This window comes from Carassius gibelio, chromosome A19, assembly GCF_023724105.1.
Source record: "Carassius gibelio isolate Cgi1373 ecotype wild population from Czech Republic chromosome A19, carGib1.2-hapl.c, whole genome shotgun sequence".
NCBI classification, from domain to species: Eukaryota; Metazoa; Chordata; class Actinopteri; order Cypriniformes; family Cyprinidae; genus Carassius; species Carassius gibelio.
In genome coordinates this window covers 21304579-21320878 of record NC_068389.1, presented here as the reverse complement: position 1 = coordinate 21320878, position 16300 = coordinate 21304579, and the positions used below count along the sequence as shown (strand labels likewise).

Here is a 16300-nt window from a genome sequence, read left to right as displayed (position 1 = left end):
ATGGTTGGAACACTCCATTATTACATGATTCACCGTTTCTTCTTGTCCACATCTACATCTGCCATCTAGATGTTTTCCAACCTTTGCTAACCCAAAGTTTAGTGCACAATGGCCCAACCTTAATCTAGTTAGAATGACACTCTCTTTCCTTTCTAATGTTGTATTTAGGTTACGTCCTACTGTTGGCTGAACAGAATAATAATGTCTGCCTTTATGTCCCTCATTCCATTCTTTTTGCCATAATTTCAATGTTCTTTCTTGGATAATACTTTTACATTCTACCCTACCGAACATAACCTCCAACTCTACTTCACTTTTATTTACTGCACTTCTTGCCATTTCATCTGCCTCTTCATTTCCCTGAACACCAATGTGAGCAGGTACCCAAATAAATCCAACTGTACTCCCCATTTTATTAACTCTATTAAGTGTTACTAAGACTTCTACAACTAAATCTGCCCTGGCTTCACTTTTCCTTCCCTTTAATGCCATTAAAGCAGCACTTGAGTCTGAACAAATTATTCTTTTCCCTGGTCCATTTTCCTCCACCCACTCCAAGGCCAATAAAATAGCCACCAGCTCTGCAGTAATGGCTGACATACTATCTGTTAACCGCTTTCCATTCATTAACTTCAGCTGAGGAATACTTACTCCTATTGCGGTTTTCCTACTTCTTAACTTCATTGAACCATCCGTAAATATCTGCACATACTCGGGCCAGATTTTCTTTAAATGATTATAAACCATATCCACAGGATTACCTTCATATTTCTTTATTTGATCTAAAATACTTAGGTCCACTTTAGGGACTGGCAGTAACCATGGAGGTACTGGAGGCCAAATAATTACTGGCGCGATCATGATATCATTCACTCCTATATCCTGAGCTTCCTTACCTATTGACATCTTCCCACACTCTTTTTTATTTCCATCCCTTTTCTGGAGTTCCCAGTGTTCCTCTAATAAAATCCTAGCCGGGTTAGAACAATTATGACTTCGTAGCTTTGTCCAATAAAACAGAAACAATTTATTCCGTCTGAGCTCGAATGTAGTCTCCCCCATTTCAATTAACAAAGCATTAAGTGGAGTAGATCTCATTGCTCCTCCACAAATTCTCAATGCTTTTGCTTGAACTACATCCAATTTGTTTAAAACAGATTCTGATGCTGATCTATATACCATGCAACCATAATCAATATTAGCTCTAATTATTCCCCTAAAAATCATCATTAAACACTCTCTACTTGCACCCCAATCTATTCCAACTAAACATCTTAAGGTATTAATAACCCTCTCACACTTTTTCACTGTATTATTTATGTGCTCTTTCCAAGTCATTCTTTCCTCAAACCAAACTCCTAAAAACTTAAATGATTTAACTTTTTCTATAGGACTATTATAAATACTTAAAGTCTTATCTAAAAGTTTCCTTTTTAGACCAAACACAACATATTTTGATTTTGATACTGAAATTCTAAAACCCCATTCATCTGCCCATGCCTCTACTTTATTAATTGCTTGTTGTACTTGTTTATAAATATAATTCAAGTTCCGCCCTCTTTTCCAAACAGCTGCATCGTCAGCAAATAATGCCATTCCAAAACCTCTATTTAACTTACTAAAAATATCGTTAATCATTACATTAAATAACACTGGGCTAATAACACTTCCCTGAGGGGTTCCATTTTCCACATTTTCCTTACTGGACATAGATCCGTCTACTCTCACCTGAATGGTACGCTCCTTCAGAAAATCTTTAATCCAATTTAACATCCTACCTCTTACCCCTGCATCATATAGCTTTATCATTAAGCCCTCTTTCCATACTGTATCATAGGCTTTTTCTATGTCTAAAAACACACTCATGACAACTTCCTTATTCGCCATAGCTCTTCTAATATCTAAGTCCAACACTAATACTGAGTCCATAGTAGATCTACCCATTCTAAAACCACTTTGATACGGAACAAAGAATTCCTGTTTCTCAAGCATATATACTAACCTATCCGTAACCATACGTTCCATAATCTTACATAAAACAGCTGTAAGAGCAATTGGGCGATATGATTTAGGATCATCTGCATTTTTCCCCGGTTTTAATATTGGAACAATTGTTGCATGTTTCCATTCCCTCGGCAAAATACTACATTCCCATACTGCATTAATTAATTCCAAGACTTCCTCTAACACGACATCATCCAAATGAAGAAATATTTGATATCCTATTCTATCTCTACCAGGCGTTGTATCTTTCCCCCTAGCGATAGCTTGTTTTACTTCTTCCACTGAAAAATATGCATTCACCGCCCTCATGTTATCTTTATTATATTCAAGTTTATGCTTCTCATTTTTTAATTTCTTTTCTCTTTCCTTTTTACTAATTGGGCTAATGCTTTTAGAACTATGCACCTCCTTAAAGGACTTAACTAATAAATCAGCTTTGTCCTTATTTTTAACTGCTTCCTGTCCCTCAAATTTTAACACCGGAATTTTATTAGTCCGATACTCTCCTGTCATCCTATGCACCAGAGCCCATAACCTCCTAATGTTTGTTTGAGGTCCTAAAGTACTACAAAACTTACGCCAGCTTTCCCTCTTTGCATCTTTTATAACTCTTCTAGCCTTAGCCCTTAATCTCTTATATTCTATTGCACATTCTTCCATTGGAAACTTCCTTACCCTTCGATATGCCTTATTTCGAGCTAACACTGCTTGAGTACATTTCTCATTCCACCAAGGCACCATTTGCCGTTCTTTTGGACAATCAAACTTTGGAATGAACTCTTCTGCTACCTGAATCAACATAAAGCACAAAGAATCATTCCATTTGTCTATATCGTCTTTAACCACATTATTAATCTCGTCCTGAGCTCTTATATTAAATTCTTCCCACCTAGCCTTGGAATAATTATATTTTTCTGACCTGTAATCCTGCTCTTTTACCAATTTCCTCCCAAATCTACTTAAAATTGGCACATGATCACTCCCAATCGTGTAGCGATCCATTATATCCCACTCTCCTCTCGTGGCTAACTCTGGAGAAGCAAACGTTAAATCTAAACATGAACTACCACCTTCATTAACCTGAAATCTAGTAGGTCTACCATCATTTAACACCACCAATCCGTGTTTATCCAAAAATTCTTCTAAAATTACCCCATTTCTATCCCGAAATCTACTACCCCATAAATCACTATGTGCGTTAAAATCTCCCACCCATATTACTGGTAACTCAACCTTATCCATTATTCCTTCTAATTTTTCCTCCTCTAATATTAAACCTGGGTTGTAATAATTAATCACAGTGATTTTCCCTCGATCTGACCAAATTACACCCACTACACATTCAAGTTCAGAATTTATCTCAATTCTTCTATGTTGTAATCCTAATTTTATAAAAGTAGCACACCCACCCCCTGCACGATTACCTCTGTCAGCTCTTAAAATTTTATAACCTGGAATGACAAAATCCAGGTTTGGTCTAAGCCATGTCTCCTGTACACATATCACATCTGGTCGGACTACAAAAGCATCAACAAATTTCTTAAATTCCTGCCCATTGGCTACTAAACTCCTAGCATTCCACTGCAGTATATAAAACATATTAAATACTTAACCTATTTCGTCCTCTGATGACTCACGTCTTTCCCCAGATTTACCTTTCTCTTTAATGAACGGAGCTTGCTGGCTTCCTGTTAATCCTCCATGCATATACTTATACAACATTTCTGGATGAATATCTTTGATCCCTAGAAATCTATCCGCCACCGCAACTACTTCCCTTGCAACATCTGATTTATTCTTAGCTCTCTCCATAATCCTCCACACAGCTTCTGAGAAAAAAGCTAAAAATTCTGCCTTTTTGATAACTATGTCATCATCGGGCGTTTTCTCCCACATCTGTTGTTGCTTTACCACACCTACTTCATGACCAACACTTGTTCTCTCAATTCTTTTTAACGCTTCTGCATATGACAACTTTTTCTCGTCCCTCATCTTCTGTACTGCTTCAGCTTTTGCATGGACTGGGCATCCCCTAAATGCAGCTACATGACTACCCCCACAATTACAGCATTTGATCTGACTTTTACATTCTTTGAAATCATGATCTTCGCTACATTTCCCACATCTGCGTTTACCCTTGCAAGCCACTGCTACGTGCCCGAATCTCTGGCAGTTAAAGCATCTTAGTGGTGGCCTTTCATACTTCTTAACTCTGAAGCATAAGTAGCCTAGCATAACTTTTTCTGGTAGTGTTTCTTCCATAAATGTCAACATTACTGCAGAGCTTTCTCGCCCATCATCTCTTTGTTTTTTCCCCAAACGTCTTGCTTTGGTCACTTTCCCTCCTTTTAAGTTGCTTTTCAGATCTTCCTCAGTAATTTCAAAGGAGACATTATAAATAACTCCTATTGACTCATTAATTCCAGGAATAAATCCTTCTACACCCTTTCCATTTAAGTTCTTTACTTTGCAGGCTTTCTTTTGCTGCTCAGAAGATTTACAAATGATCATTAACATTCCATTTGCCATTGTCTTAGCATGTCTGATGTCACCTATCTCTTGATTTATAGCGCTTGATAACTTCAAAGGGCTAATCGATCCAAAACTCCCTTTTCCATCTCTAACTTTAAAAATCACTTTAAATTCTTCGTCTCCTGGATTGTTCTCCATTTTCCTACTCTTAACTTGTCTGTCTGTATCACTATCTGTAGAATTTTCAACTTCCTGAGGGATTTTACGATTTCTTTTCCCTTTTTTACCCTTCATTTTCATCCATTCCCCTTCAACCTTCTCATCCCCCCCAGATCCATCCAACATAGGCTGAATGTCAGACTATTCACCCGAAAGTGATATATAGTTCGTTCAGTTTCAATCAAAAACCCCTTTTGTTGATTTCCAACCTTCCTCGATTCAAACTCGAGCGCCACCCAATGTTTTCGGGCGCGGTGGTCGTTGAGCTCAAACCAGGACATTAGAATAATGGTTTATTTCTTGGACAAACTGGATTTCTACTCGACCGATACAGAATAGTCCAAATTTATCTAATGAATGTTTCGTTAAATCGTTTTATTTTTTTTTCCTTCGGCTCAATGAAGACATTGTTCATTCTTAAACTTAAACCGGAGGAGTTAGTTTGAAGCGATTAATCACAAGGGACCTGTAACACAAACACTTTTTATTATTTTCTTATATTTCATGAAACAGTGACAACAGATAGCATGTTATAAAATACATGAATGGTCAACAAATAACTGAACATAATTATGCACAAATAATATTAGGATAAATTAACATTAAATTGTTGGCATATTAATATAGAGTTGTGCCTCAGCCAGTCTGATTTTAGAGCCAAAACTAGGAACTAGAACTGATCTTTGTTATTTTATCGAAAATCTACATGTTGAATCATATAAAAGTGTCTTGTGATGCAGCTTCTAATGATTTTAAGTAAACCTAAACAATGGCACATCCAGCATCAATCTTAGGTAACTGAGCTGAAAATGCATCTGCGTGCCAACAATGTGACATGAGATTTTGTTATGAACCCCTGTTATAAGATGCTCGTTGAGAAAGAGGTCCACAACATAAAAGGAGACGGAGCCTAACACTCAGAAGAGAAAAGACTAATTAAATCACAAACAAACACAGATACAACACTCAGAAGGCTTAGGCCGTAACACTTAGTTGCAACTGTTATTTTCTCAAAGGAAAAATCTAATGTTCCTAGATAGCACACATATCTATAAGATGTCTGTTAAAGATTGCTTCATATGGAAAGCATCCACTGTGTGCAAACATCTGATAGATGTCTGTAAGATATCAGTTTTACATACATACTAAATCATAAACATCTTAAAGATGTCTATTTGTGATCTTGATCCTTGGATCGGACTCTGCAATGTGTGTCAGTATAGTATAACAAATCTACCCAGATATTTGGATCTTTGAGAACATATCGGTGCACAGAAATCAATGGAAACAAGAAAAGAAGCCGAGATGGAAGAAATAAAGGCTTCCTTAAAGTTTATAGCAGATGAGATCAGCAAAGTTGCTTCTCAACAACAAAGCATCCTGGCCCTCATGGAGGAGATGCGTAACATAAGAGAAATGGTAAATCTGAGACACATAAAGATTGACAAACTTGTACAATGGATTGACGCATTGCAACAACAAACTTGAGACAAAGCATCGCACCTATGCTAGAGCAGCAGCTGGAGCAAATGAAGGCTAGGATGCCCCCTCAGAAGAATTGCAGACACTGGAAAAACAGGATTTGTTGTACCTATACTGATCTGGATGAGATATCTCTAGCTATGCAATCCCAAACAAGTATTGCTAAGGAAAGCCATGCATAGTTGTACAATTAGTTTCACAAAAGCACAAGATTGCGTTACTGCAGCAGACCAGAAAATTAAAAGGTACTGGAGTCTACTTAAACGAGCATTTAACAACAACAACAACAAAAAAATGCTGAAATAGCAAAATGGAGCCGAATACTCAGGAAGCATGACAAAATACAAGGAACATGAACAAGGAATTGGAAGGTGTACATCTGACCAGATGGAGAAGATCAAAACAGGCCAATCATAAAAAGAAAACTGCAAGAATTGGACAGCTACAAGTGATGGTCCACTTCAGCAGGTATGTGGAATCCAAAGCTGAAATGTTTGGGCAAAATTGGAGACCGACAGATAAATGTGTACATGGTGGCACAAGAATCTAATGTAAACACTGTTACTCCTTACACAAAAGATAAGAAATTGGGGAATATAACAATATGTCTGACCAGGATGAACTTAAGAGGTATGATTTTAATAATGAAATTGATCCAGATATGCATTATTATAGCAATCTTAATATAAAAGGTAATTATAACACAGAACAAGAATTCAGCAAGAGTGTGGAAATGTATGGTGCTCTGTCTGTCATACATTTCAATAGCAGAAGTCTATGCAAAAATTACTCTGCTATCAAAGAATTTCTTAGGTCCTTTAAAAATTTACTGTACTAGCTGTATCAGAGACTTGGCTTGATGATGACAAAGTGGGCGACGTTGGTCTTGAGGGATATGATATGAATTGTAGGAACAACAAAAAGGGCGCGAGTAGTTGCTTTGTATATAGATCAATCATTAAGAAGTAAGATTGTAAAAAATGTTTCATACGGCATAGACAATGTTCTGGACTGTGTAACAGTGGAAATTGAAGTATAACGTTTCAGAAACATAATTATTAGCTGTGTACAGACCACCAGGAACAAGTTTATCAATATTTAATGAAAAAAATGCAGAATTGCTTAACAACATGAGTACTGACAAAGTACAAATTGTGTGTGGAGACTTCAACATTGATATACTTAATCAACGTGTTCTCACAAGTACTTCTGAGTTTATAAATATAATGTATAGCAATCATTTTATGTCCACTCATTGACAAGCCAAGTAGAATTACAACAGGAACACTAATAGATCATATTTTTACCAATAGATTTGAGGAAAAAGTTGTTGGGGGCTTATTTAATAGGAATGTTAGTGATCATTTGCCAGTGTTTGCAATATTTCCACATTTTTACACAAGTAAACAAGTCTCAGACGATTAATAAATTCATAAGAAGCTGCATGGCAAAAAATACTGAAGATGTCAAAAAAGAGCTTAGTAACCAGAACTGGTGCAATGTTTACGCAGAAAGTGATGCAAATGTGGCATATGATACTTTCCTGTATAAATTTACTGAGCTGTATAATATCAACTGTCCCATGAAGAAGATTCAAAACCAAGGAAATAAATCAGCAAAAAAGCCATGGATAACTAAAGACATTGAAAATGCATGCAAAAAAAAAAAAAAGAATACGCTGTATGCAACATTTGTACAAAACAGGACTGAGTTGGAAGAAAAATACAAAAAATAAATCTAAAAATAAATTGGTGAGTATTATTAGAAATAGTAAAAAGCAATATTTTTACACCCTCTTAGAACAACAAAAGCAAAATATGCAAGGAACTTGGAAAGAACTAAACAAAATGATAAAAAAATTATAATAATAACAAACGAGAGTGTCCAAGTTATTTAAAAAATGACAATGAAGTCCTTATTAGAAATCCAAAGGAGATAGCAAACGAATTCAATCACTATTTTGTTAATGTTGGTTTCAATCTGACAAAAGGCATTACTGACTCAAAAAGTAAAAACATCAAGAGTTGTGAATATATCAGTAGGAACATTTCCTCCATGTATGTGTCTGACATTACCAAAATGAAAAACTGGAGATTGTGAATGGTTTTAAAAATAAAAGGTTAAGATAGTTTCATAAGAGACTTGATAGTTTCATAGAAAATGCATGATATTGAGAGACAATCAATATGGATTCAGGAGCAGTCGATCGACTTCAATGGCAGTTATTAAATTAGTTGATTGTATTGCATCTGCATTAGACAAAAAGTATTTTACTTTGGGCGTTTTTGTCGACCTCATAAAAGCCTTCGATACCATAGATCATAAATTGTTAATGAATAAACTAGAACAGTATGGTCTTAGGTGCTTATAGGGTTAGAAAGTTATCTTGACAATAGATACCATGTACATTTTAATGATCATCAATCAGAAATGTGTGAATTAACTTGTGGGGTGCCCCAGGGTTCTTTGATTGGTCCTAAGTTGTTTATTTTATATATTAATGACATCTGTAAGGTATCTGATTTGTTAAAATGTGTTTTATTTGCAGATGACACAACACTGTATGTATCTGGGGATAATCTTCATCATCTAATTACTGATGTAGCCAGAGAACTATCCAGAATCAGGCAATGGTTTGACCGAAATAATCTTTTAACCTACCGGTAAGTAAAACTAAATATATTATATTCAGTAATCGACAAATTAAAACCAACATGAGCTTAAATATTGATGATGTTGTACTAGAAAGGGTGAATGAAAAAACATTTCTTGGAATAATATTAGAAATTGGAAACCACACATTGCTCATGTTCAAAACTGTCCAAAACAATAGCTATATTACATAAAACCAAGTATTTTTAAATACACCCTCTCTGTATATTCTGTATCGTTCTCTTATTGTTCCATTCATTTCTAACTGTGTTGAAATATGGGGCATGCCTGCACCACAAACACAAAACCTATTTCTATTTTACAAAAAAAAAAAAAGCCATAAGGATAGTCAATTGTTCACCGTATAATGAACCGACAAAGTCAATATTCTGCAAATTTAAAGCAATAACATTTTCCGATCTAGGCAGTCTGAATACCGGTGTCTTTATGTTCAAAGTCAATAGGAAATTATTGCCTGAAAATATACTATGGAAACAGGGAACAGAAATATAACCTAAGAGGAGAGAACGTTTAAAAAACAAATGGTCAGAACAAACTTTTAAATGAACTCCATTTCGGTAAAAGGGGTCGACTTGTGGAATGGTCTCACAGATGATCTTAAGAGGAGCAATGCCATTTATTATTTTAAAGCCAGTTTAAAATACACATTTTTGACAAATACATGGATGCCAAAGAAAAATTGTCTAAGATAAGTTTATGTACCTATAATTGTTGTGCAAATATTGAAACAACACAAGCAACAAACAAACATTATATATGTATGTATATGAGTATATATAGGCTACAGTATGTATATGTTTATGCATGTATATTGTTTATGCTTAATTTCTGATGGGTAGATGTTGTTTTGTAAATAGGGTAGCCGTAATAAGCCTCTTTCTTTGTATTGTAGTTGCTGTACATAAATTTTGTCCTAAGTTTTGTAACCGAATAAACCTTCATTCATTCATTCATTTGACATCGGATGGGAAACGTCTTATAGAAGTATTGCAGATAAGCAGACACCCTAAAAAATACATCTTGCCGATGTAAAAATGTCAAATAGACATCTAAACAATTCTTTAAATCCTTTTGCCACTTTGGAAATAAACTGACACTTTACTCTGAACTTCAAATGCTATGAGCACATTTTATTTTGAAAAAAAAAAAAATTATAGCATGAAATAATACAAGTGAAAATAAATGTATTGATAGACAGTGAAATATTTCAGTTCTTTTAGTACACTGAGAATGTTTAATTTACATGTAAAGCATGCTACATTATGCTTGTGATTCACATTTGATTAACTGACACAGGTTGTGTGCTGCTAAATGAAATTCAAAACATATGGCAGTAAGACCTTTAACAGGTGTTGGGGTCCCAGGAGAAAATCCTGTCAGGTGGGGCATTGTAACCACACATGGGTTGGTAGGAAGGGTTAGGAGCCTGCCTTTCAAAGCAGCTCAACCGTTCGTCTCCCTTCTTCTCACAGCACTCATGGACCATGGTCTTGATGGAGTATTCCTCAATACAGAAATGGGACAAGGAGTTTTTCCACTGCAAACACAAACAAAAGACATCATTATATTTCTGTTCAGCAGTCCTACAGTAAAATAACTTCTGTTTGGGCATGTTTCTCAATCTGTGTACGCACCGCCTGTTCCGCGCAGCAAAGGATCTGTCCATTTCCATGGGACAAACCTCCATAGCAGCACTGCTCAAACCAGGACTCCAGCCTGTTGACTGCCTTTACAGCCCGACGAGCGTAAGCGTGACTGGAGGGAGGGAAATAGCTGGCAGGATATCTGGGACGACCATTGCCATAAAGACAGATCGCATTGATATTGGTTGACGAAGGTCTGGCTGGAGGAAAGCATGATTTCAGCATTACATCAGGGTCGATGCTCTGTCCCCCTAAATGGAATAAATACATGAAAAAAACAAAACATATTATAAAATACCAAAATATTACTACAAGAAGGTTAGAGAATAAAACACAAACATGCAATGTGCGAGCACCACAATAGACATTATTAGAGAAATACATCCATTTATGTTTACATTTATTCATTTAAAAGATGCTCCAAAATTAATCGACAATAAAAAGAATAAAGTTTTGTAAACAAAGCACATACCTTCAAATGAAATTAGATGAAGAATCAAAGTAGTCAGAAGTGTGCTTTTCCAAATCATGACTGCCTGTTTCTCGAAGTTAAAGAAGTCCTTCTTTCTGTTTGCAAACTGGCTCTCTTTTCTTCAGTCTTGATGGGAGCTTTAAAATACTGCAAGGCCGTGTCTGTATTTAAAGGGATGGAAGGGGAATGAGAGGAGGGGTCAAAGCTGGTGGGTCAAGTAGAACTTGAAGATTGGAGATAAGGGCCTAATGTTATCTGTCTTTATTTTATATAAACTCCCCCATGATACTAATTCAAATGTCAAAACAGAAGATAGTCAAAACAGGAATGGCTATGTCAACAAAGTTTACTAAAGTTACATTGAACGGAATAAACAGTGATATCAATGTCATGCCAGACATTTTCTCAGAAATGTCGATTGCTTCATTGTACAAAGGGGTGCCTATTACAAATATAAAAATGAAATGTGTCCGAGATTTGAATAGCATTGCAAGCAATGCTGAACACGTTTCCTTGGTTAGATTTGAACCAGATTAGATCTGATAATATGGTAAAAGTAATGCTGTTATGCACTTCTCTGACATTTTGCCAGGATTCATCATGATTCCCAAATGGGTGAGGTGTTTAGGGAGGATATGAGGCTGACAAAGTGAAGCGTAGATTAAAGATGTGTGCGGTTAAGGGGTGCACAGCACAGAAAGGTATCATATCAGCTGTGAGAAACCTATTATTCTGACCACTTTGTTCATAGCAATTTGTGGCCAAGAAATACGTAAACAGATCATGATTCACAGCACACAAATTGTGCTTATCTTCAACCCGATTCCAAAACATTGTGCTTATTCACACATTTTTATCTAATTAAAATGGCTTGCTCAAGCGAGAGAGAGAAATACTCCCTTGGCATCTTGTAAACCAGCCAGTTGTGCTGAAAATAGGGTGATGTGTTATGCTTGAGGAACTGCATTGAGAAAAGCATAAAATCTCTTCACATCCCACTGTTGGTAGGTAAACAAAGGAAGACAAATCTCAGAGTCAGCATGGAGTTTTGAGAAATTCTTTGAAGTGTATGGTATCAAAACCACTAAACTTCCTCCAGTGCAGACTTACCAGCTGCCCACCAGTTTGTGAAATCCCATGTGGTTATTTCCCAATGATGCAATTGTGAACAAACAATCTATGAAAGAAATACCCAATAATCTGTTTCTTTCTTTCTTTTTTTCTTTTTCTTTACATTTCAGATATTTGACTATACTATATAGTGGACACTATTTAAATTGGTATATAGAAGCAATTTTAGTTTTTATAAACTGATTTGAAATAAATAAAACTTTTTTAAATTATATATAGTAATTGTATTACAGTTTATCAGTAATATACTGTATATTTGGTCTTTCAAAATTCAACACTAGAAGCAATTTTAATTCATATAAATTCATTTTAAATAAATACAACATTTTATAATTATACATAGTAATTGCATTAGAGTTAAACATTAATATATATTTGTTCTTATTAAAAAATACAAATTCAAGCCCCGATGCAACAAAAGTCAGTACACCTTTCATAACTGAGATTCAAATCTTAATTTTTTTTTTTTATCTTGTCAGCATATCTTGGTGGTATATCAACAGGCATTCATACTGCCATCTATAAATGTAAGCAACCCCATCACACTCCCACCTCTGTGCTTTACTGTCATGAATATTAATTCTACAAAAAAAAAAAAATCTTCTTCCTCATTTACTTTATACATTTACTTGAGATGCAATATGACTGAAAAACACTTCAATATGCAGTGAGTTTATGACTTGCTGGATCCCTTTTGCAAACATGAATTTATCTTGCTCTCAACTAAAGAAAGTGCTCAGTTATTAACTGACACAGGTTTTGTGCTGCTAAATCAATTAAAAATTCTCAGTTGTCATATGGGATTCAGAAATAATCACATCATTAACAGTTGCTGGGGTCCAATGGTCGGGTGGTAGCATGGGGCAGTGTAACCAGACAGGGTTGGTAGGAAGGGTTAGGAGCATGTTTCTCAAAGCAGAACCCCCGTTCTTCTCCCGTCTTCTCACTGCAGTCGTGGACCAAAGTTATGGTGACAAATTCCTAAATAGGACAGGGAAGTTTCCCACCAAAAAACACAACGAAAACAGAGGAATAGAGTGCTGGTTATTCACTTCCCCACCAACAATTCATGCCGGACCTGAGACTCGAACCCTCAGCCTTCGGGTTACAAGTTCGACTCTCTAACAATTAGGCCACAACGGCCTCACTTTTATTCAAAATTTAAGCAAATAAGAAAAAATACATTAATACATTTATCAAACATCTTAAAAGTAAAATTAACAGAAAAAGAAATGTATAGTGTTACAAAAGATTTCTAATTCAAATAAATGCTGTTCTTTCGAACTTTCTATTCATTAAAGAATTCTGAAAAAAATGTATCATGATTTTCCACAAGAATATTAGGCAACATAAACATCAAACTGAGCATCAATAATATATTATTATAACCAAGTAACAATTCAGCATAGCATAGCATATTAAAATGATTTCTGAAGGATCATGTGACACTGAAGACTGGAGTAATGATGCTGAAAATACAGCTTTGACATTAAAAGGGAAAAAAACTAAATTTTTAAATATATTAAAATAGAAACTGTTTTTTAAAATTGTAATAATATTTCACAATTTGTTTCTGTTGTTTTTGATTAAATACATTCAGCCTTAGTGACCAAAAGAGACTTTAAAAGCAGACTCTAAAAGCATTTAAAACATCTAAATCATCTCAATCTTTCCAAATCTTAAATTTCACTAATGCTTCTCTTTGAAACCAGTTGTTTGAGTATATGGTAAATTTTGTCATTTTTTTGTTGGTGATTGTCTGGTGTATGGTAGGCTACATCTTACACAAGTACGCATAATATAATCAGATTTCACTTTCTCAGCATAATTATTATAAGATTCTTCAATAAGTTACAATAATTACATCACACAACGAACTGTATGTTCAAGTGTGTGTACAAAGTGTTGAGTTACTATGAAGATGATATGTGGTTGTCCTAGTCAGCACTAGATCAAAAACATTGTTAAGATATACTGATAACAGAAATTTACCATATCAGCTCTAGGAAACTTTTTTTTTTTTTTTCTTGTATAAAACCCAACAAAATCCATTAACAGATCAGGGTTATCTTCAGTGATACATGCATATTCCAAAACATAGTGCTTGCTCATAAATGATATATATATATATATATATATATATATATATATATATATATATATATATATATTTTTTTTTTTTTTTTTTTTTTTTTTTTTTTTTTTTAATGCTGCATACTGGGAAAATATAGATTTAAAAAAGTCTGGTCACATAATTCATGGTCTGCTTGTGCATCAAAGAAATAAATATATCTATATTGACAGGTTGTTTTTTCCCCAGCCAAGGTTAATAAGAATATAAGATGTTCACTTGCTTAAGTCTTACATGTTTTGAAAATATTTAATTAAACTGTATTATTTATAGTATTGAAATATCATTCTTATTTATTGAGTGGAAAAACTACAGAACATGCATGCATTTTTAAACTAGACTTTGTAGCTTCTTGAATAGATGGATGGATGGATTGATTGGTGGGTTAGGGTAACTTGCTTTGGTTGGTGTGATTCATGTGCCCTCTAGTGGTGCAATATTGTGCTGGTAATTTTTAGGTTAGGTTGCAACCAGACAATAAGAGCATTCACTTTCGTATTAGTAATCTGTGGCTTGTGAAAGTCATAAATTCATTTCTGTGTTGCATAGCTTGGTTTAATTAAGATGTGCTAGGCTATAACATTAAATAATACTTATACATTATTTAAATATAATAATACATTGCCAGAACGAATTTACCAGTATTTTCTTAAAAGGTCCTGTTCACACATTATTTTAGCTGCTGTTGGTGCAGCTGTGGCCTAATGGTTAGAGAATTGGACTTGTAACCCAAAGGTCGCAGATTTGAGTCTAAGTGCCATGGCTGTCGTGCCCTTGAGCAAGGCACTGAACCCCCAATTGCTCCCTGGGTGCTGGAACAAATAGTTGCCCACTGCTGTGTGTGTGTAACTTGGATGGTTTAAATGCAGAGCACCAATTCCATGTATGGGTTACCATATTTGTCAAATGTCAAGACTTTCATTGGAATATATAGCGTGGAAGACCAGAACAAGTGACATCAGATGCCTGTTTTCCACTCCCGCTTGTGTACACACAGCCACACTTGTTTTCACTATGTAAATATTTGCCACTGCAGTTTGAGGAAGAACAAGAGTTTTCACAGCAGCTTGCATTCATCAGTTCAAAAGACTTTGATAGTACAAAAAGGCTGGGAATAAACTGTTCTAGGGAGCAAAATTCAATCATAGGACATGATGAATCTCCGTTAGACCCTCCAAAATTAAAAATAATATTATTAATAATAATGATCACATAGCAATAAAAAGTAAAAGATAAAAACAGCAGGCCATGGTTATGGTCAGACGTCTTTCCTGATGGCAGTAATAATTGTTTCATGATGCCTGCGACTAGATAGGGAAGGATAATTTGTAGTTTTGGGATTTTGGGGGGGATTTTTTGCCTGGAAGGTTTCATTCAATGTTATATATGATTATTACTAGTCCGTTGGTGCATGTAATATGTTTGTAAGTCTCTCTGTGTGTGTAAACAGGGGGTATGAGGACAGGTTTTTGTTACCTTTATATGCCTTTTTTATGTAATGTATGTTGATAACAGTTATGCTTGAGTTATTGATGGCACTTATTGGATGATCTTTGATGTGGATTTATTTATTGGTATTCAATTGATACTGATGGATACTTACATCTCTGAGATTTTTTGTGTATTGAATTTGTGCATGTTAGGTGGTCACATTAACTAATTTTAAATATATATATATTCTTTGATGCACAAGCAGACCATGAATTATGTGACCAGACTTTTTTAAATCTATATTTTCCCAGTATGCAGCATTAAAAAAAAAAAAAAAAAAAAAAAAAAAAAAATATATATATATATATATATATATATATATATATATATATATACATACATATATGTATCTATAGCTGCCCACTGCTCCGGGTGTGCGTTCCAGGTGTGTTCACTTCTCACCGCTGTGTGTGTGCACTTGGATGGGTTAAATGCAGAGCACCAATTCTGAGTATGGGAGTATGGGTCGTAAATGTCACGACTTTCACTTTTTCTTTCACTTTCTTAGTGTCTCAAAGGTAATAGACCTTTGAGATGTTGTGCTGAATATAGGCATGCTCGTTGATGTCTACATTTGTCCTA

General features: G+C 35.0%; 1 protein-coding gene across 1 annotated transcript; it reads right to left on the bottom strand.

Annotated features, from left to right (window-relative positions):
* Window positions 1-9959: 9959 nt before the first annotated feature.
* On the bottom strand, window positions 9960-11125 carry LOC127935033 (extracellular matrix protein 1). Its single transcript, XM_052532614.1, has 3 exons — window positions 10966-11125; window positions 10485-10744; window positions 9960-10387 (listed from the first exon to the last, which is right to left on the bottom strand). The coding sequence occupies exons 1-3, from the start codon at window positions 11021-11023 to the stop codon at window positions 10193-10195; spliced, it is 513 nt and encodes a 170-aa protein (XP_052388574.1). The 5' UTR covers window positions 11024-11125; the 3' UTR covers window positions 9960-10192.
* Window positions 11126-16300: the final 5175 nt, after the last annotated feature.